The 22,701-nt window shown below is 41.1% G+C and overlaps 1 protein-coding gene across 2 annotated transcripts in view; it reads right to left on the bottom strand.

Annotated features, from left to right (window-relative positions):
• Positions 1-1,057: 1,057 nt before the first annotated feature.
• brsk1b (BR serine/threonine kinase 1b) overlaps positions 1,058-22,701 on the bottom strand; it is a 35,328-nt gene continuing 13,684 nt past the window's right edge. The window contains exons 9-21 of one of the 2 annotated variants that reach the window (XM_054759609.1): positions 21,948-22,094; positions 18,108-18,139; positions 17,742-17,906; positions 16,156-16,253; positions 15,885-16,035; positions 15,742-15,802; positions 12,997-13,603; positions 10,839-10,887; positions 10,431-10,554; positions 10,210-10,311; positions 7,062-7,170; positions 5,909-5,998; positions 1,058-5,807 (exon numbers count right to left, since the gene is read on the bottom strand). In XM_054759609.1, the coding sequence (XP_054615584.1) occupies positions 5,599-5,807; positions 5,909-5,998; positions 7,062-7,170; positions 10,210-10,311; positions 10,431-10,554; positions 10,839-10,887; positions 12,997-13,603; positions 15,742-15,802; positions 15,885-16,035; positions 16,156-16,253; positions 17,742-17,906; positions 18,108-18,139; positions 21,948-22,094 (1,944 nt within the window). In that variant the 3' untranslated portion in view covers positions 1,058-5,598. The remainder of the gene's footprint in view (positions 5,808-5,908; positions 5,999-7,061; positions 7,171-10,209; positions 10,312-10,430; positions 10,555-10,838; positions 10,888-12,996; positions 13,604-15,741; positions 15,803-15,884; positions 16,036-16,155; positions 16,254-17,741; positions 17,907-18,107; positions 18,140-21,947; positions 22,095-22,701) is intronic. The other variant, XM_054759610.1, reaches the window with a different exon arrangement.

Raw genomic sequence — 22,701 nt, 5'->3', positions numbered from 1 at the left:
ACCATGTGTTTTTGTTTTTTTTTTAAAAAGTGGCAAAAGTCTCTCACGTATCGATTTACGTGAAGACCCTCGGCCTTTCGAGACTGTAGGAGCAGAGGCGTACCTGTCAATCCTTCCGTTGTCCCTGCCAAACTTCTTTCCCATAGCCTTCCCATTTAAGTCGTTTCCCTTAAATTTGAAATGTCCAAATTTCATTCCAAACAAATTTCTGAAAACAACAATACAGTGTAACAAAAAAAAAAAGAACGCCATACATTTTTTTGCGGTTTGCAATGTAGCATTTTGTGCGACTAGCTGAGGCTGGACTCACTGCGGTGGGCACGGCGATGAGCTAAATGCTAACATTGCTATGCTAACAGTTTCACACCATTGCACACCACAAACTTTGCGTAACCCGGGGGGGGTTGTCCATACTTTTACCAGTCAGGAGTGCACACACAAAAATGAAAGGGTCCACTTTGATACATTTTGTGTATTAATGATGCTAAAACCAATCCAGTGTGGGTCAATTTGCTAATGCTAACGGCCCATCAGTGAATGGCAAAAATCAGTGAGTAATTGATGTCTAATGTCTAAAATGTCTAATTTGAAAACCAACAGGAGGTCATCAATTTCCCTCATTCATGGTGCAACCAAAAATGACTGCACCATACAAAATAAACGCTTAAAACACGAACACGCTTGCAAAAACAGTGCTATTTCTTAATGTTATACTCATTTATATCCCGCAGAGCATGCTGGGTAAGTGTGCACCTGGGCTTCCCAGCATGCCTTGCGGGTTATATATTAGCATAAAATGGTACGTTTTGCATGTATATCAGTAATGTTTTGCAAAAAAACGAACAAAATTTGTGCAAATTCTCAGTCGCAGGAATACCAAGGGCCAATAAAAAACAAACTGTGTAACCTGTTAGCTCGCTAGCTATCATGTACTGATTACCATCGTCATCAGTGTATTTTAACTGATAAAAAGGGGAGGATTACAGAGACTTATTTGCCGTCACGTCGACTGATATTTACGTGTGGACCGAAAGACTGCTGCCATGCTTTGCTCGTGTAGCTACAAATTATTTTTAATTTGAAAGAGGAGTGCCTGTGATTTTGTACAGTGGTACATGCACAACATGTTTGCACTAATTTTCATACATTCCAGAAACATACAGTAGCTCGTGCTCTCTTTTGCCAAGAGTGTCAAAGCCGATGACACAAAGAGAAATGACCAGGAAAAAAACAAAAACAAAACAAAGGCAAAATAAAGACATAAATAAACCTTGTAGCTTATCTCTTACTGTGAATGAGTGGAAATGTTGTCTTTGGAGGTATAGCAAACATCGACAAATGACCAGAATAAGGGGGAATAATAAATAAACAACACACAACGTAAGATAACACTGGAAGGTGTTTTGGAGCGTGAATGAGTACATTTTTTAAAAGCTATTATGGTCAACAAAAGAGCGTCACGGGGTTCAACAAACATAAATAAATAGACACATTGAAAAAATAAATACATAAATATTCTAATAATAAACATTCAGGTTGTTAGTGCCTATTTTGCTGGTGGCATGAAAACACAGAAAGACTAGAATACAAACGGGGAGAAATCATTCTTGACGTGTGGCTTCATTTTTCTATTGCCTTTCACACCTCCAGGCAATTTGTGTGCAGCATTTTACAACAGCAGACAGTCACAATCAAGCTTTTCTTGCTAGTTTGCGCCTTGTGGGCAGTACATTGTTTCTTCATCCTAGCTGAGGATTCATCTAAGAACTGACGTTGGTGTTTTTGGTTCTAATTATACTCATTTCGGCATTTTATGTAGTTTAATGTGTGCGGGGATTTTTTTGTGTGTGTCTTTCTTAATACAATCAGGGCAACACAAGTGTCCATTTTTGTCTTTTAAACAGGTGGTCCTTGGTTTACGGTGACGTGGTTCGGAAGTTGCTCCCGTCATATAATTAAAAAATGTTTTTTTGGTCCGTAAACGCAAGACTCACTCGGGAACTAGTTCCAGCACGCATCGGTGGAAGGACGCACAAGAATGCGGTGTGTGTCTTGTGCTGGGCAGATGAATAAAGTGTGTCTCAGGCACATGGAGAAAGAACAACATCGCTTATTAGTTAACTTTTTCCACTCCTTTATGTCCCCCAAGCGGCAGTGCGCCTAAGAAAAGGAACACCACCACCAAGGAAGTGAAAACGAACATCAGAAAAAGCTCTGCGAAAAGACCCGCGCACCAATTCTGGCTGCTCTTCTGGGCCCGACCGCTCAACTGCCACGGCCACCATTAAGAATCAAGATTATCCAACGCTAATGTTTGCTGGAGGGGTCGTGGATTCCGTGCGCTGTTACAAGGAGATCTGGGAGGAGAAGAAGAAGATACAATATTTTAAGAAGGTGGAACGGCCTGCAAGACAACCGCAGGGATAAAATAAGGTGTCGGTCACTTGCTCTTGCTCTCACGCTTTTTGGACTTCATTATGTCTCCCAAGCGGCAGTGCGGTGCGCCAAAGAAAAGGAAAGCCATCACCGTGGAAGAGAAAATGAGCACAGAGAGATACTAGCAGCTCTTTTGGTCCCAACCGCTCGACTGTCACAACCATCATTAAGGATAAAGATTGACTGCTACAGGGGTCATGGATTCCGTGCGCTGTTACAAGGAGAACTGGGATAAGTTTCGATCAATTATTGTATTTAACCCTTTTGTGACTGTTTTTCACGTGTTTGGTGTTCGGTGTGAGTGACCTAGTTCATTTAGGTGGACGTTCCGACTGACACTAAAAATCGACGTACATCACAGCCTAGGAACGGAACTCATTCGTAACCCGAGGACCACCTGCAACCACCCAGATGGATTTGGATTGATGGGTTAACAAATAGAAAATGAAAGAAAACAACTTTCACTGTCATCTCTAAGTTGGTTGAAGAGGCCTTTAAGCTACTTTTTTTTTCTGCTACAGCGGAACCCGTTTAAGTCGACATCCGGATCGGACTGGCCGACGCAGCCCCAACCCATGTGGTCCATGCAGAGATGTTTTTTTTTTAATATTTAAAGAAAAAACTGCCTGCGTCTTAGCTTTGTGTTGTTAGTGACAAAGTGTATTCGTGGTATGAATGAACTTCTTACGTTACACTTTTTTGCTCATTTTTCCATTTTTGCCGTGTTTATTTTATTTTTTTTCCCCAATATTTAAACTTTCTTCTCGTGCCTCCTTTCCCTTGTGGCTTTATTCTCAAAACAGTGATGTAATAATATATTAATACATTCTGCAGAATACGACTTTATTATGGGAGGCGGCATCGCCTCCACTCCATTCATTTTCAATGGAACCTGCGCCATGGGGCCATTTTCCCCGAGTCACCGTCCGTGGAATTCGTGCACGTGAAAGTTTGAGCTCGTGCATGTCAACGTGCATACGCTGGCTTGCGTCGCGATCCCGGAAAGTTGAAACATGTTCAACTTTTCCCCGACGAGGACCAATCAGTGGGAGTTTCACTTACAGTGTCACACAGGATGCTAATCAGTACGCTCTTGCAGGTAAACATGGCGGGAAAAAGTAATACTTGCCGTTCCCGGAGCTATTTGACATTTTTCAACAAGAATATAGAGATATAAAAGCAAAAAGCAGCGGCATGGGAACTCGTTGGTGCCGGAATAAACATATCGGGTAAGTTCCAATTAATTTACACGAACATTTATGGAAGTTTATCTTCAATACTAGCAAGAGAACTCGATCAACACCGGCTGTTTTTCCTCCGCTGAACTACTTTGATACCCTCAAAGTCCCTCCGCATCTGACAGCCAATCAAAACCGTGGGTGGGTGATACAATTCGCTCTGGATGTGAACGCATCACTCACCAGTGTAGCTGGTCACAGCCGCTCGTCGTTTCCCGTGTGTGGCGCCCATTATTGTAATATTAGAACTTTTACCCAACCTAATTTTATTTCATGACTTAAAAAAATACATTTTATTTTATTCTTTATGCAATATTTTCTCTTAATATTGTGACTTCATTCTCCTAACTTTTGTCTCTAGTCTCGTAAAATTACGTCTTTTTTCCATTTCTGCTGGTTTTTTTTAAAACTACTATTTTCTTTTTTAATTGTATTTTTAAAATGTGCCGTGGGACAGTTAAAAAAAAACATGCGCATGCCGTAAATGGCCCCTCAGCTGCACTTTGGGCACCCCTAGTGTACCGTGTGAGTGACTTAGGAGATTTTTTTAGGCATAATTTTGGTATAAGATCGGACTACACAGCGAATGACAATGCACCCATACTTTTGCAAGGGAAATTTTTCCGAAAATGAGGGAAAATAATTGAAATTTGGCATGTCCACTGGCGGAAAGACCCGACTGCCTACTGTGGTGCAACAGTGTTATTTTATCGGCTTGCTTTTATTTTGAAGGACTGACTTTACCGGCTACAGGATGTATTACGCCAATGTTGCTGAGCAGACTGGAAACTACGTTGTGATTTAAAAAAAAAAAAAAGGAATTACGGGACACGACATGAGAAACAGGAGGACGGCGGTAAAAAAGGGCAAAATATGGGAGTTCCCCCAGGAAAAACGGGAGCGTAGACAGATGTGACCGCAGCATCGGAATAAAACGACGTCGACAATAACGGACCGATTCATCCTAGAAATGATCCCCAGGACTTGAATTGGTTGGTCTAGTAAGGTTAATCTTGTTCTTTTTATGCTGTCGACATAAATGGGGTTGACTTAAACGGGTTCCACTGGATCCTTCTTTTGCAGTAATTGCCGTGGTAAGCCATTTCTCTGTGTTTTGTCTCCTTCTCTAACACCTAACGGGGTTTTTCTTGTGAGGGACTCTACACGTGGGCGTGCACGCTGAGTGGAAAATGGGCATACATCGACATGGCCATCCACTATTTCTCCTCCATTAAAGGCAATGCGGTATCGTAGCTTTTATCGGCATATTTCAGAAATAATTGTGAGACTGAATGAATCTCGGGGCGGATCTTACTTGTGACGTACACATACGGTATGCGCAGGGTTTACGTTCCACCCCGCTCCCGCCTTATCCGTTCTCCGGCATGTCTTTGTGTGTTTTTCACCAGCTGTTAGACGTTGTTCAACTACGGCATTCATTTGCATATTGCCCTTCCACTTATTCTCCATTTTTCGAAAACGAAACCTTTCTTTTTTTTTGCTCATTTGAAGAATAGACATTCCATCAGCTCATGTGACTCATCATGATAGGTGTGAGATGAGGTTGAGGATCATTCATGAGCACAGGAGATGATAAATGAGAGCATCTTGAGGTGATCAGAGGTTTTCTGCAGTGTGAGCGATGTGAAGCTTCTGATACGTCGGTGAGAAGGTCGTGTGCTTTCTTCTTTAGCAAGTGAGCGTGTTTTCTTGTGAGGCTTTCTTTTTTTTTTCCTTCTAACTTGTCCTGGATCGGGAAACATCAGCTCTTCCATATCCACGGCAGAGCTTGAAGTAAAATGTCCCCTCTTCCAATCCATTGCGAGGGAATGATGGCCAAAGAGCAACATTTTGATGAAAGGGTGTGGGAAGGATACAGGAAAGGTCAGAGGAGACATCCCGCCTCTCTTTCACGACATTCTTTTCAGGGGTGTGACTGCATCCCGTTGGAGGTCGAAAGAAGTCTAGCCTTGTCTTTTCCCGACCCCTGCCTTTGTAAGACGCTCCCGCCGTTGCTTCCGCTTCCGCTCGCCGCGTCGGCCGCCCGCTCTTTCTCAGACCCGCTTTCGGAACGCCTGGAATTCTGACGCGAAGGTGTGCTGGGCTGGCGGGAAGGTTTGCCATTCTTCTCATCTGAAGGGGGGCAAGGTGAAATCATGGGAGTGAAGAGACCAACAACGTACTCACAAGCCGATGCAAGCGATTTTGGGTGTGAGTTTTTGCATTCTACACACCAGCCAGTGCCTGCACAGAAGGCTGATCATGAGTACTAAGGAGCTGAGCCTGAATGGTTTCCACCACCCTCTTGAATCTGCGACTCGGACCTGAAGAGAAGAGGAACAAAATCCCTCATAGTCCTCCAGAATGGAAATTCATAACAATAACCATGTGTTGAGTGTACAGGATGAAAAATAAGGGAATTTTCCAGTGGTTGTTTTTCTCTGTACAGTATGACTCGTCACTTTTGGCTGATAGATGCTCTGATTGCACTCTAATATAAAGACTGAATAAGTGTGAAGCATGGTAGCATCAATAAAATAATCATGTGTGGCTTGAGAGTTTTGCACAGAGCCGTATTTACATTTTGGGATTTTTGTTTTCCACGTCCTGATAACAACTGAGACCAAAACCCACAGCTCTTAGTCTTGCAAATGAGGTGAAGCCAGGGCCGAGCCAGAACAATAGATGCTAACTAGCCAGTATCAGAGTCGTTCATACCCAATTCAGGGAGCGACACTTCCCTTTTATCGGAGGTGTTAATAACAGGATAGGATTATACCACTACTCCGCCCAGGCTTAGTGTAAGGAACCAATAGGAGGAGTGTGTTGGCACACCAATTCCGCCCACTCTTACTGTATTTAAGGCCGAGGCTACCAGCACTTATTAGTTCGCTGACAAAGCTCTTCGGATGAGGAGGGAAACGTCCGACACCTTCTTCACAGAAGTACAGATGACGTCTCAAGAAGCCTTTTCCCCGTCCTGATAACAAGTTTCATTTAAAAACTGCATTTTGCGTTCAGTTGTGTTGCCATTGACTAACATTTAACATTTTTGATGATCTGAAACATTTAAGTGTGACAAACGTGCAAAAAAAATAACAAATCGGGAAGGGGGCAAACACTTTTTCACACCACTGCATATGTCAGCAATAACCATGGTGATGGTTGGACACCACATGTTTTTTTAGATATCAGATATTTTATTCAAAGTTAGTCATAACTGGTTTTAATATTACCAGTTTTTGTCACCCGCTGGAAGCGTCCTTAGCGTTTGCCTTCATTGCCTAATGGGCCAGCCGGCTCTGGTATTCAGCACAGCATCCTTCCAGGGATCAAGTATCAGCAGTGTTGTGTGTGTATGCCGTAAATGTAAGGACATCCTCCCACCTGTTATTAGGGTGAAGGTGACGCTGTATATGCCCATCTCTCTTCTGCCTTCCCTTTCTGCTCGCTCCCTTTCCTGCTCCCTGTCTCCCTCGGAGAAACCGATGTCCACCTGCAGGGGGAAGGTGGACCACGTTATTTAGACCAGCTCAAACACAAATAGGTTCATGCATGACAGCAGATCCCCGCTATTCAGGGCGGTTATGTTGGAATAGTGAAAAAACACATGAGTAATTGAGACGCCCATAAAAATGTCTGTTTTTGACACTTTTAATAAAGCCTAGATTACGACGCTGCCTCGAGGCAGCGGCTCAGCGTAGCTTGACGTTGACATTGTTCTCCGATTTCAGATCAACATATGCAATAAAAAAAAGACTTATTAGATAATTATTAGATTAGACTCCGCTCCAATCATCCTCCCCGTCTCTCTTGCTTTGCCATTGTTCGCTTGCGGCAAAGCAAGCTAACAACCTAAATACATACAATCCTGGTTTAAGCCCTGACACACTGATTAAATGCATTTTAAAAGTATAAAATGTAAAGGGACTCACCACTAATGAGTGATAATAACTAGAGATGTCCGATCATATCGGGTGGCTGATATTAGTGGCTGATATTGGCAAAAAAAATGAGCTATTGGATCATATTACCTCATCAAACTTGGTGATAATAGTGAGAACATGTTATTTTAGTTGACTGTTTGTCATGATTTTTTTAATGTCTGTTTTGTTTTCACAAAATGTTTAAAACAAATATGGCAGTTTTTCTATCAACCTAAGTTCTGGACTGTAAGTCACTGTCGAGTATAAGTTGCATCAGTCAAAAAATCATATATAAAACTTGCACTGGATTATAAATTGCATTTACCAGTATATATGATCAGGCTATCATCAGAGCGTGTCATGGCGCCGCTCCTTATCACATTAAATTCCCAAGAGAAGAAGACAAAGCCAGAGGGAGGGGACACTGTTTACACCAACAAGGAGACAAACTAAACTGAAATAAGTCAGAGAGTTTAAGTGTGTGGATGCGATAAAAACATACCTGTTTAACAAATATCAGAATGTCCTCAAAGAAGACGCTTTTAGTGCACGAGGTGACGCCCGGACGCAGCTCGTTTTGTGGAAACATAGCAAACGGCCGTATTTTAACACCAAACTTTTTTTTTTTTGCATTCACAAATTAAAGTAGAATGAATTGAGAAATCGGGGCCGCACGGTGGTCTAGTGGTTAGCAATGTTGGCCAACACAGTAACAGTCGATTCTCCCATGGGCATTTCTGTGTGGAGTTTGCATGTTCTCCCCGTGCGTGTGTGGGTTTTCTCCGGGTACTCCGGTTTCCTCCCACATTCCAAAACATGCATGTTAGGTTCATTGGCGACTCTAAATTGTCAATAGGTATGAATGTGAGTGTGAATGATTGTTTGTCTATATGTGCCCTGGCGACCAGTCCAGGGTGTACCCCGCCTGTTGCCCGAAGTCAGCTGGGATAGGCTCCAGCATGCCCCCGCCACTCTAAAGAGGAGAAGCGGCATAGAAAATGGATGGATGGAATTGAGAAATCTAGACGTTAGCAAAAAAGGTGTGAATTTTGCAAAAAATAAACATATTTGGAAGGTGAAATATGATCAGTCTGAAAGTCCCGACTGAGTGGAATGATTGGAATTGGTTGAGAAATTTGCGAATGGTGAAGCCTTGAAAAATGGCCCATTCGTTTTCAATGGGAAAAAAATGTTGTGGGATTTTTGGAAAATTAGGGAATGTTTTGAAATATCTGAATAAACAGAAAACAGTTCCAGAATGGGCGGAACGATTTGATGTTTTAATACTTTGATTCGTTTGAAAAATGGAGGAGTTAAGAGGCCTAAGAAATTAACATTTTTGTCATGTGAAAACTCGGAAGCCTGATTGTCCTGAAACTTGATGTTGGAATGACTTGAATCGGTTGAGAAATGTGATAGTAAAAACCTACTGATACAGTTTTACAAAAAGTGAGAATTTTGCGTAAAACAAAAAATGTTGTCACGTGAAATGTGAATGTCCTGAACGTGTTAAAGAGTTTGATGTTGGAGTGGCTTGTTTCATTGAGAAATCTGGACATTGAAATAAATCTTAGCGGAAGAGGGGAAAAAAATTAGATTTTTGCAAAAATCCAAAATATTTGAATGTGAAATGTGGTCAGTTTGAAGGTCCTGAATAAGTGGAATGATTTCATGATGGATTGGTTGGAATCGGTTGAGAAATGTGCGAATGGTGGAAGTTTGAAAAATGGCCCATTCATTTTCAATGGGAAAAATGTTGTCGGATTTTGGAAAATCTGGAAATGTTTTGAAATATCTGAAAAGATAGCAAACTATTCCCCGAATGAGTTGAATGATTTGAAGCTGGATTGGTTTGATTTGGTTGAAAAATGAAGGCATTAGCACAAAAAAACCCCAAAAAAAACGGCAGAATAAGCATATAAAGAATAAAAAATAAACAAAATAGATCAAAGAACTTGCTTGGAATTAAGCATTCAAACAATAAAAAAGACTGAAAACTATACGCATGCATTTAGTTAGTCAGTTGCTGACGCAGCAGCTACAATGTGTCCTAATTAAACAACATAGCTGTCTAAAATGTCTCAATCCACACAGATATCATGTCATTATAGTTGCACATCACTTACAGACACATAGTCTCCAAGGCAGAAGTGTATTAGAAAGTTAAAAAAAAAAAAAAGCATCCGGTATGGTCTGTATCATTCAATTTATGTGCCTCACTGCGTCACAAACTCAACTCAATGAGTCATTGCCACCACACCTCCCCACTTCCACTTAAAGTTAAAAGCACAAGTTAAATTATATATATATATTTTGATATCCAAGCCACACCTGCCTATAAGTCGCAGGACCAGCCAAACTATGGAAAAATATTTTAAAATGTATTTTTTTTGCATAAACAGTGTTTTTTTGTGAAATGCATCCAGTGGCATCGCAGTAAAAGAAGCATAATGTGTTCATCCATTGCACAAATGTGACTGACATTAGCTTGAGAGAAGAGCTGCCACTGAGTTTGGAACTTCCGTCTTTATGCATGCCATTCTTTGGAAAGGAGTACGGCAAGCCAGAGGTGTTTAGTAGGACCGAGGAAGATAAAAATGTAATCCTACTTGAAACTTGACAGGCTTCTGGAAAACAGAGGGGCCACCAGAGGACTTGTACTCTGCCCGGAAACTGTTCTGGGACACAACGCTATGGCCTAGGGACGGGATCTGGAGAGTTGGAAAAAAAAGTCACACTCAGCAAAACACATAAATGTTCAATTTTTCTCCATCCTCAGCAAATATTGTGTCGAATTATTTGAGGCTTATCTCAGTTTGGTTGTGCTTACTGAGAGAAATGCGTGGACGATGTCTGCCTTTATCGAGCTGAGGGGTTTGTCTCGAATTAAAACAAAGATTTGCTCCTCCTTCTCCAGGCTGATAAAGTTACCAAACCAGGATTTCTTAGCCAGTCTGCAAATATGGAAAAAGAATGGTTACACGCTCGCATTGGAATGACAGCCAAACTGGACAAAATCTGTTTAACCTGGGATGGGAATTTAAAGTTTCTATTTAAAGCCCAATGCAAAAAACACCTTGGGGTGTTGGTGGTAAGGACTAATTAATTTGTGTGGCATAGCTTGATCAAATCCACCGGTGTCACCACAGTATTTAATATAAGATATTATGGGATGGGATGGGATAATCATTAGCACGGGTTTGTTTCTGAAGACAAACAAAGCTGAACATGCTCATACTCTGGACTGGACTCTGGAGTCAAACTTGACATGTCCTCTGATGTTGGGACTAGAGAATGGAAAGATAGAAAAGGACTGTTAGGGTAGAGTGAATCATCAAGACAGGTTTTCACTGTAAAGCCTTCATGATAGACGATTAAATGTATCTCTGTTTCCAGAGGAGCCGCAGGATGCTGAAAACTAGGCTGTGTCTCAATTTGTGCACTTCTGGACTTACATGTATCATATCGAGTACGGTATCATAGACTCGGATGTTGCACACGGAACGGCCATAATGGTGAGTGTGCAGTGATGGACACAGACCACCCTCAATCATCGCCATCTTGGCTACGTAGCAGAGAAGGAAGGACTAACTTGAGTGGTTGCAATTCACCATTAACGAGGAGAGAAGATGACAAAGAGGGGAAATATCGCGCCATTTTCAGTAATTGCGAAATGACAGATTTGGGATAGCACGACGCTGTCAAAATTTGCACCCTCAGCAAGTGAGTGGACAAGGTGTCTTGCGACGTTTCGTGGTTAATTAGAAAAAAAAATGTTGGTACGTAAACATTAGGCTTGCCCGAGAACTGGTTAGAGTGCACGCCGGCGGAAGAACATACAAGAATGCGGTGTGTGCCTCACGCTGGGCGGTAGAATACAGCGTGTGAGGAAGAACATCGCTCATTAGTAGGGCTGTCAAATATTGCACATTAACTAATTTATTTAATTAATTACGTGTACATTTTTAGCGTAGTTAACGCATGCGCACCGTGTCAAGCCACCCCTCTCTGTTGCGATGGCACACAGAGGCACGATCGTGTCCCCACAGAGTCTGACGGTCTTTCATGACCTTATTCTGACCTGAACACATCAACAGCAGTGTAATTCCAACACCATTATGTATCTTCAAGTCACAAACACGTGTCTAGTCCTCCTCGGAGCGACACTGTCCCATTGTCAGGTGCAATCAGGGGCCCTCGGAGCATGACAACATCATCTTTATTATGTGTGTATGTGTGGTCTGAATAAACAGAAAGACAGGAAGTGGATATTCTTATCACTGACTATCGTAACTCGGAAGTACATTTTTCTGCATTTAAGTATGCTCGGAAATCCCAGAAAACACTGAAAACACTCAATTCAACTTAAATTCTGTGATGTCTTTGAACGCAACCCATCATGGCTCATAATAACACAATCAAAGCGCGACTGAAACGTACTGCTACTATTAAAGCGACTGGCGTTTTAGATTTTCTGACATGTGTAGTTTCTTTTAGTAGGATTTCAATTTTCAGTTCATTTGGAGATGTTAATAGATGCAAATATATAAAATTGAGTCCTGTCATTTATCTTTTTGTTCCAAAAATACAGTAAAAATGGCATATTTTTACCGCACGCAACACACGCACACGCACACACTCAGAACTCTATTTATTTATTTATTGATTAATTTATTCACTCATTGGTGTTCATGTCTCTTCTGTTGTTGTTGCTTAATTTGGTGGTATTAATGTTTCTTATGTTCTTATTCATTTTCTTGTGTTTTCTTTCTTTTTTGGGAGGATGAACAGAACAAGAATTTCATTGCATAGCAGAACCACCAGTTTTACTGTGCATGTGACAATAAAACTCTTGAATCTTGAATATTACACACATACTTGCAAACGCTGATTAATCATGATTAATTAATTTGTAAATTGTGATTAATTTGTAATCATTTGACAGCCCTACTTATTATTTAAAATGTTACACTTCATTGTATCTCCTAAGCGGCAGTGCGACATAGAAAAGGAAAGTGAAAATAAATGAAAATAAGTGCAGAGAGAGGGGAAACACCCATCGGTATCGGCTGCTCTTTTGGTCCCAACTGTTTGACTGTAATGATGATCGGTAAGGATAAAAGCTATTGAATGCTAATGAATGCTAGAGGGGTCATGGATTCTGTGCGCTGTTACAAGGGGATCAGGAAGGAGAAGAAGCGGTTATGCAATATTTTAAGAAGGTACGACAATAGAAGACAAGAAGAAGAGGAAGCAGATAAATATTGAGTCTGTCAATTTGCCCTCTTAGAACGATGTACACAGTACTTATTAAATGTACGTAGTACTGGATTTGAGACACAGCCTATCATAGGGTGATGGCTTTCCCGTCTTAATATGAATGCATCGTCTCTCACCTTGAAGTTTGCGTCGATGGAAGCGTGGTGACCCCAGCAGGTTGTTTTTGAACGAATTGAGCCTTGTTCTCCAGTGGGCAGAGCTTGAAGACGCCAGACCGCCACTGCTGCCCGGGCTGGAGGGCGGCGTCAGCGACAGAGAAGCCCCGCCAGACCCGTCCGCTCTGGGAGAAGAGGACGAGGAGGAAGAGGAGGGAGGGGTGGTGGAGGAAGGGTGTTGCATTTGGTGCACAGGCGTGCCCAGTGGGGTGGGAAGTGGTGAGCCTTGTGGCGTGACCTGTGACACGGGAGGAGTGGTGGCAGAGGAGTTAGAGGACGAGTGGGTGTTTTTGGACTTGAAGACAGAAGGAGAGGGGAAGTTGAAAAAGCGCGGGATGGGAGAGAGGAGAGGGGAGGGGGATGGGGATGGTGTGCGTGGCGTCTGGAGGGGGAGGGACTTCATGGAGTTGAGATGGGGACGGTCGGTGGGGCCCTTTGAGGGCAGGGTCTGAGTTTTTGGGTCGGGTGCTGGGCGGATAGGCCGAGCGGTGGTTGCGCTCGCTGGTTTGGGATCTTTGGAGGAAGAAGCTGAGTTGACTTCTGATTGGCTGAAAGTGAACACCGGGCTCTGACGGGGGGGGGGGGGGATGGAGAGATGAGAGAGAAAGCAATGGTCATGAAGTGTGATGTATGGACGCAACTCCTTCAACAAGCAAGATGGAAGATGAATCAATGAGACCTGCTATATTCGTATACAGTGGGTCCCTGCGTATTTACAAATTTAGCTTTCGAAACCCCGTAAAAAAAAAATAAATAAATTTGTCTAAGTCAGGTGATAATACAGTACAGGTGAAATGTACAGCATACTGTACATGTGCCAGCCCACAACTGTTACATCTTTATGTCTTTATGCTAAACTGATCATGCTTTTTCGTCAAGTGTTGAGATTTCACGCTCTGTTTGGCGGTTGTTGAACGCATCATGGTTGTGTGCTGAGAAGCAAAAGTTCGAGTTCGGGTTCGCTCTATCATGGTTTTTCAAAAATGACTTAATTCATAAATTAGCACTGTTTTGTGATTGAATACGACCTATTATTAGTGAAAAAGATGCATATTTAATGAAATGGTATGTATTCTTGGCCTGAATTAAGCATTTTCAAGCATAAAAACGAAAAAAATATATAAATACAAGGCATTCAGAAGACGTGATAGGTAATATTTAAATAGACAATAGCCACTGCAGGAAGTACGCTGTCCAGAAACAAACAATTAAGTCTCACAATACTAACTTTTGAGTCTATGTTATGTCTTATTTATGTCTTATATGTCAGGGTCTGGGGAGCTGTCAAATGCTTAACCCCTGGTATGCAGGGACGGACGAGGCAGTGGCGTGCAAATAAAACCATTTTCTCACCAGTGTCTCAATCATTCAAGTTTTTTTCGTCATTTGCAGGTGGCGCTCGAACGGAACCACTGCAAATTGCAGGGATCTACTGTATTAACCAATAGGGATGCATAGGTTACTGTATAACATTTTGGTCTGATGTCTTCTTCTGATGTTTTTATAAATGGCTCAGGTTGTGTATTATGTCATTCTTCCCATTTACAACAGCCAAAAACACAATATAACTCAGACACTCATACATGCTTCATGAGCCAGAATGACATGACAATGACATGGGATGCACACTGTATGGCTGAGAAAGTGAAAAGTATGAGTGACAGCATTGTAGAAAACAACGCATTGACACCGAAAACGTCGGCATGAACATCAAAAGAACCCAATATGTTATTAAATAGGTGTTTTTGGATTAAGATTTAATGTCATGTCCATTTATTTCAGTGACAATCACTTTAATTTTCAGTATCATCTCAGCCATTCACGGTCTTACAGAATGTCGGATATTTGAGGATTGGGAAGGGAGCCACAACAAGGAGGCTGACGAGCCGCGGGTTGCCAACCCCTGTCCACTTGTCCACACACTTCCTTTTTTCCCCTACTAAAGCCAACCTATAATGCCAAGTTCCATAGACAGCCCGAGCTAGCAACAAACAACATTTGAAACTTGTATTTGGATTTTGCCACATTGCGGAGTTTTATGTGCATTTATCTATTTTATATATTATATCATTTCTATATTTATTTACTGTAGTCTAAAAGGGTGCAGTAATTTTGCATTTTACAGTAATCGATAGATTTAAAGATTATAGCGGTCAGCACTGGCAGCATTATTCCAAAGCAACACAGCGTGCAAAAGGATTGGACTGATCAATCATGCAATGCAAGGTTTCTTATTATAAATGATCATGAATAACAATAAAAATAATATTAACAAATAAAAATAATTTTAAATATGTATATGAGTGCAATTCTACTATTAATAATAGTAATACAAAATGTATTATAATCATATTAAAACAATTATTAAATAATTAGAGACATTTTTATTAAAATACAATAAGGCTGCAGTTTTTTTTTTTTTTTTTTTACAAATATAATAAATTCTGTGAATGACCACAGGGTGTATTGGCTCAAAATAATAATACATATGAATACAGCTTTGCAGCATATCATTCACACAATGAATACCTAGGAAATCATGTTTTGTCATTTTTATTTATTTTTTTTTAAAGCTAACTCTAATCCTGACACAATTTGGACAATTCGGGGGTGCGCACCACAAAAGTTTGACTTTGTTCTCAGCCCTTGGTTACATAAAGGGAAATACAGCTGAAGACAGCAGAGAAAAGAGGATGAGGTTCTTACCCTGGGACTGCTGAGAGGACTAGAGGACAGACCTGTGGACGCTCCGCTCACCGACCGAGACCTTTTGGAAGGAGAAGTTGTATTTTATCCAATGTTTTCTGTATATAAATGAAAATGCAATGATATCTTGTGGTGACTTTTACCTTTGACTGTGTGCGTTAGTGTCCAGGTTCCTGCGAGGGGGTGTGGGAGAGCCTTGTTCAGTAACACTGAGAACCTCCAGGCTCTTCCTCTCTGGCCTGCAGCGGCCATGACGGCTCAACATAGGGGAGTCCACGCGCTTCCTGGGTGGGTCTTTGAATACACGTATTGTGAAGGGCAGAGGCATAATACTAAAAAGGTCTTGCTTTCAGCCTCAAGCGGTTTTGTGTCTAATAGGTCCACTATGGACCAACTGGAAGGAGAGTATCTTACCGGCATCGTTTCTGGGTGGCAGATCCTCATCCTCATAGGTGGGGTAACGCTCTTTTCTGTCCAACAGGAGGTAGTAAATCATCTTTTCCTGGTTCTCTCTGCAGACAGCGCAAAAAATGATTTAGGTGAAGTACAAATATTCCGTTAAAATCAATTCCTTACATAAAAATATATAATGTAAAATACAAAAATGTGTCAGACAACATATAAATACTTTATAAAATCTAATTAAACCAAGCAAATATTTTATTTTGATTGATTTTTGGATGAGTCGATTTCAGTCATAAAATCGCTTACATAAAAATACGAAAATATATAATACAATATATGCAAGTATGTATTATAAAAGAATATATTAAAGGTTTTATTTGTGGATTAATTAATTTAGTTAAACCAAACAATAATTGTACTGGTTGTACTTTTTGATGTCTTCTATAGAAATATGTCATGTAAAATATGAAAATATAAAATACTATGTATGCATAAATTAAAATTTTCAAAAATGTCAATACATTTCAATCATACCAGAATAGAATAATTATGATTTTATTTTTATGAAAATCTAATTCTGCTCTAAAGTATCTTTTACGTAACATGTACAATATATTCAAATATATATTATGAAATAATTTATTTAATTGAATTAAACAAAACAAGAATTGTATTGATGCTGTATTTTCATAAAAATCAGTCACAAAATGTTTTTAATATACAGTATGTCATAATCAATTTATTGTAAAATATTAGAATCTATAATAGATATGCAATAAAACTACATTATATACTGTATTTTAAAATGCTAGGAGTGTCACAAGATCTTGTAAGATTAAAACGAGAGAAATTGAAGATTTGTCGTTCAGAAAGAAACTGTCTCATGAGCACTAGGTCTGGGTCGATTTAATTCATCACACAACGAATGAAAATGAACTCGGTGATTTTTCCGGCCTCAATAAATTGCCATGTGCGTGCGTTCCTCGTTTCTCGCCTCCAAACAGCCTTTGTTCCATAGAACAACGGCATGGAACGGAGCGAGCCCTTTTGCCAGTCATACAGTCTCAGTCTCTTTGTGTCAGTGGGTGGAGGCGGGGCCGGTAGCATGCACATAGAGTGTAGCCTTGTGAGGAGCAATGCAAGGTAATGTAGTAGAAATTCAATTAGTAGATTGCAATATATTGTCATATATTTTTTCACTGTACTTTCCTTCAAAGAAATGTTAAAATCCCGTCTCGTTGTCGTAGACCCTCACAGTCCAGTGACATTTTCCACCTTATGCTTTAACAATGTAAAGCAACATTAGCTGATCTGTCTCTTCTCGTTCATGCCACACAGATTAACAACGAATATCTATAACGCACATAAGAAAGAACGTAATCTCATATAAAATGCTTACAGTGCATCAGTAATGCATTTGCTTATTGCATGCGACCGTTAATGTCATGCAATGGTTGCTTGTGTGCGCGCAGAGATGCTCTTATCAGGAACATGGTGTCATTCATTACCGAAGAAGCCGTTTCGACTTTCAGAAATGACAGAACCGCGCACGTGTGATTCAAAGTGTAGATGCTTGATGGCTTTTCTTTACTCACTCCTCACTTGTAAGGTCCCGTGTGAGTTTGACCCGATCCCGGAAGCAGCCTAAAGAGTACATGCTTTCCAGGACGTCGGGGTCAAGGTCGGTCAACGACAGCACCCTCGTCACACACACACGGCGGGGCGGTGGCTGCTCAGGGCAAGGCTCATTGCGACCGCTCCTGATCGATGATGGAAAACCACAATCGAAACATTATTTTACCGCATTGGGAGACCAAAAAACATACATTGTGCAGGTGCGTCTCATGTGCCATGTGTGGATATTTCCTCATGAATTAGTATTAGAAAAGGCAACATTTGCTGTAATCATTATAAATACAGTTGAAAGAAAAACAAACAGATCATGAAAGGAATATACTTACTGGTACCAGGCGTGGGTCTGTATTGCTTCTAACTGTAACAAAAAAAAAAGCCAATTACACTTGGATTATTTTTTAGAAGGCTCTATAGGCGGAATAAGTGGGTCCCATACATGCAGTACTGAGCTGTCTCTTTTTATATCTCTAGTACGCACAAAAAGAGAAGACGTGTTCATGTCTCACATAAGGATTGTGGATGATGGGCAACATTCCAAAAACAGTGCAGCTTTCCTTTAAAAGAAGAGGAACACTGCAGTAATACAGTGCTATGAAATGACTGCACAAGTAAAAAGTATGGCTGCGAGCCATTTGTCTTAATCCACGTTCAATTTTACGCTTTTTTTTTGCCAATTCAATTGTTTTAAACTGTGGTATCCTTCGCGTTCATATGCGGACCCCAATCTTTACACTTTGCACTCTACTATTTACCTTTTTATTCTACTTTCCCGTAAGAGCTTTCTGATTTATGCTGTATGAATTTGAATGGAAGTCATTTCGTTGCATCTGTATGTTGGAACAAGTGCCTCCATTTAGGAGTTCAGTGAGTTTTTTTGCATCAGGAAACACACTTGTAATATAATGTTCGCAGCACAGAGACATTCTGGTTCATGAGTCAAAATTTTAGCATGCAAAGGTTACACAGTGGATCCCGTTTATTCTGAAGCTTACTTTGCACTGAGTAGGGAGTCAGCGCGTGCATTGTTTAATGCTGTGTAGCTAGACAGTAGACAACAATACCACAACACGTTGACATAAACTGGCCCATTTTCGGGCAGAAACGACTGAATATGTCGACATAGACGAGTTGTCCACATAAGCGGGACCGACGTAAGGGGGTTCTAGTGTAATCGGAGAGGGAGGTTTTAGTCCATTGATGCGTGTGCCGTTTTTCAAATGAAACATTAAGTACAGTGGCAGCTCGGTTTTCGTGATTAAACCAAAATGCACAAAAACCGAAGCAATTTTTCCCGTAGGAAATAATGTAAATCCGATTATTCTGTTCCAGACGCCCATAAAATTAACAAAGATGGCGAAGAGCGGTGAAAGAGGAGGGAAGGGGATGCCATTTTCGCACTTTGTATTTCTTGAATTCAAGAAAGTTTGGGTTTTTTTGGCCCCGTGGTGGTTCATTTCGCAGTCGTGCGCAATAAAAAAAAATACATGGACAGTGAGTCAGCAGTATGGTTTTTTGCTCGGGCAAAAATGATACAGTACAGTAGTCTCTCGCCACGTCACAGTTCAAATTTCGCAGCTTCACGCTACGGTTTTTCAAACATACTGTATATTAATTAATAAATGATGCTGTTTTGTGATTGAATATGGCCTATTATTAGACAAAAACTATTGAAGCAAATTGTATGTATTTTTTTGCCTAAATTAAGCATCGTCAAGAATAAAAATGACCAAATGAAGGTGTTAAAAGTGTGAATGTAGTATAATAACAACATGGGCTACTCTTGTGGCCATAATCCAGCTAAAACTGAAGCCCCAACGCCACTTCCTGACCACATGGCTGGAAGATATTTATTGCAACACGCACGAGCACGAGTCTTATTTATGTCTTAAATGGCTTATTTTCTCTGATTGTATCTACTACATGAAATGTAAAAGTGGCTGTATGGGTGTTATTTCATGTCTAGAGGGCTCTATTAATGTTAAAAACCATATTTAGAAGGTCGGAAGCAGGTTTGAATGCCATAACTATGAAAATATTCCAGGTATAAAGAAGGAGTTCTACTTCACCGTGGAAATTCACTTATCACAGTCTGGTCTGGAATCAATTAAATGCGATAAATGAGGGATTACTGTACAGAGCAAACAAGCTAGTTTGATCAGCGCAATATTGTACAATAATGGGCGCCACACAAGGGAGGCAACATCGCCTCGACTCCATTCATTTTCAATGGAACCTGCGCGATAGGGCGATTATCGCGTGTCACCATCCGGCCAAGAGACACGCGAGATTCGGGCGTGTGAAAGTTTGTGCTCGTGCGTGTCATGCGACGTGATCCTAGAAAGACCAATCAGCGGGAGCTTCATTGATCGACCAATGAGCGGACAGGAGGCTAATCAGTACGTTATACTTGCCGTGCCAGATTTCCCGGAGCTATTTGACATTTCTAAAAAAAAAAACAATATAGATATATAAAGAAAAAAGCAGCGGCTTGGGGACTCGTAGGCGCCAGAGTAATCATATCGGGTAAGTTTACTTGTACATTAATTTACACGGACATTTATGTACGTTTATTTTCAATACTAGCAAGATTTGGTACTAGCAAGAGTACTCGATCAACACCAGCCGCTTTTCCTCCTCTAAGCTACTATGATACCCCGAAAGTCCCTCCATATCTGACAGCCAATCAAACCGTGGGAGACTCGTGCAATTCGCTCTGGGTGTGAACACTTCGCTCACCTATGTAGCTGGTCACAACCGCTTGTCGCCTCCCGTGTGCATGGTTTAACGCACGATGGCGATGAATTTCACCAATCGCGGTCGAGGCAGTGTACAAAAACTGAGGCAACATTTTGGAGAATATTCTGAATCATACAAAAACTGGGGCGTTGCAAAACCAAGGTTTGACTGTGCAGTAAAACCTCATTTTAAATAGTGGCGGTCTACCAACATAAGGGTTGTGGGTTTGATTCTTGTGACTATGCTGAAGTATCCTTGAGCAAGACACTAAACCTCAAAGCCAACAATTCAATGAGGTTCATTTGGTCTATCTGTAATATATTATAAACAATGGCTTTTTTAGTTACCCATTGTCAATAATTGGTGAATGCGCTTTATGAGTGTCTTGTGAAGTGAAAGGCCAGTAACAATGTAAACGGGAACTGCACTGAATGTCTATGTGTCGTGGCTGGTTTCCATGGAGGAAACCGTTTGGCTGTCCGACAACAGAGAGAGACTGTCTGACCTCATTTCAGGCTCCATTAATCAGAAGTTCATCACACGAATGCACAGCTTTGATTAAATCTGTGATCCGTGCTAACTGAATGACAAACTGATGAGACATTCTCTTTATCTCGGGCTCTATTAAACATCTTGTATGTTATTGCTCCTTCTCTCTTGTAACAATGTAATCATTTTTATTTGTACTGCTCCAGCGTGAATTTGCGACGAGTGTGACGTAGCGCGCTTAAAGGGAAGCCGTTACACGGTAAATTTACAGCCCTGCTTTTAATGCTCAGACGTAAACGTCGCATTATTCTGAGCCTTTATGTACACCTTCAGTTAAAGGGATAGTTCGGATTTATTGACAACGTCAATAAATCGTCAATTGTCAACGTCAATTGTCAACGTCAATTGTCAACGTCATGTCAAAAAATCCAAACAATTCCTTAAAGTTTGTCTTGCAACCTGAAAAAAACGTAAGCGCCCATAGAGTTTGTTTGACATGACAAAGAACCTCTGCGGCCTGTTTGTAGCCAGTGTCCGACTCGCAGACCAGCATGTCACACGGGCGCCCTCCATGCGTTTCTTGCGTTTTTTGCACGTAGACCGACCGTAGCTAAGAAGCTAACATGGTCTTCCTCCATTTATGCATATTTTTTCACTCTAAAATAGCTGCTGTGGTAATTTTGTTGTATGTTTTGAGTACAATGACAATGAAACTTTCCTACATGTACAAATCTTTTGTCCCGTGGCAAACAATCGAAAAAAAATAAAAAGGTGTATTTTGGAACTAAGCACCCATTTTTCATGGAAATGACTCCTTCTACTTGAGTAGGCACTTTTTAGTAACAAGATGGTGAACCGGGACTTGTTGATGTTGGTCGACAAAGACAGGATGTCAGCATAAGCAGGTTCCACTGTGACTAACTAGATGGTTTTGTGCTTACCGTGAGTCTCTTGTCGGGGTTGACTTCGATCATTCCTTTGAGCAATGCCTGACAGTCAGGCGGTATGAAGTGGGGCATATGGAATACTCCGCTTTTAACCTTTTCTAGAAGCTGCCGTAGGTTGTCATGGTCAAACGGCAAAGCACCCTGGGAAGAGATGAACATAGAAGGAAGTGCAAGAATAAATGAGCATGTATAATCTACATAATCATACTCATTTTTGGACAAATATTTGAAGAGCAGTTGGAAGACGTCTTGAGGAGGTGATGTTTGACAGACTGGGGAGTCTATTGAAAGATATTTGCTTGGGGATGGAGCTCCAAAGGCTTTGTCTCCCTAAGTGCACTGTTTAGTCCTGGAGGGCATTGTATGTTACGACGAAAAGTTTGAAGTGGATATGATGAGGGATGAGGAGGTCATGGAGGACAGGGAATGGGAGTGTGCGAGAATTTTGAAAGTATTGAATGAATATCGGACGATGAACCATAGAGAAGGCTCGAGTGGTGTCTGGAAGTGATGAAGGTGTGAATGGGGGAGAGGGATGGATGGAGGCGGGTGATGACCAAAAGAAGGGTTTGGTTAAAGATGACACCAACATCATGCGATGATGAAGAAGAAGGTTGGTAGGACTAACGGCTTTAGTGCAGGGGCGTCAAACTCGCATCCCACTGAGACATATTTGGTGGCCCCCAAAGCACAACATGCAACAGGTACATAAACATACATAGGGCAACTACTACTGTGGGGAATAAAC

This window comes from Dunckerocampus dactyliophorus, chromosome 18, assembly GCF_027744805.1.
Source record: "Dunckerocampus dactyliophorus isolate RoL2022-P2 chromosome 18, RoL_Ddac_1.1, whole genome shotgun sequence".
Taxonomy (NCBI): domain Eukaryota; kingdom Metazoa; phylum Chordata; class Actinopteri; order Syngnathiformes; family Syngnathidae; genus Dunckerocampus; species Dunckerocampus dactyliophorus.
This window is presented reverse-complemented; position numbering and strand designations above follow the sequence as displayed.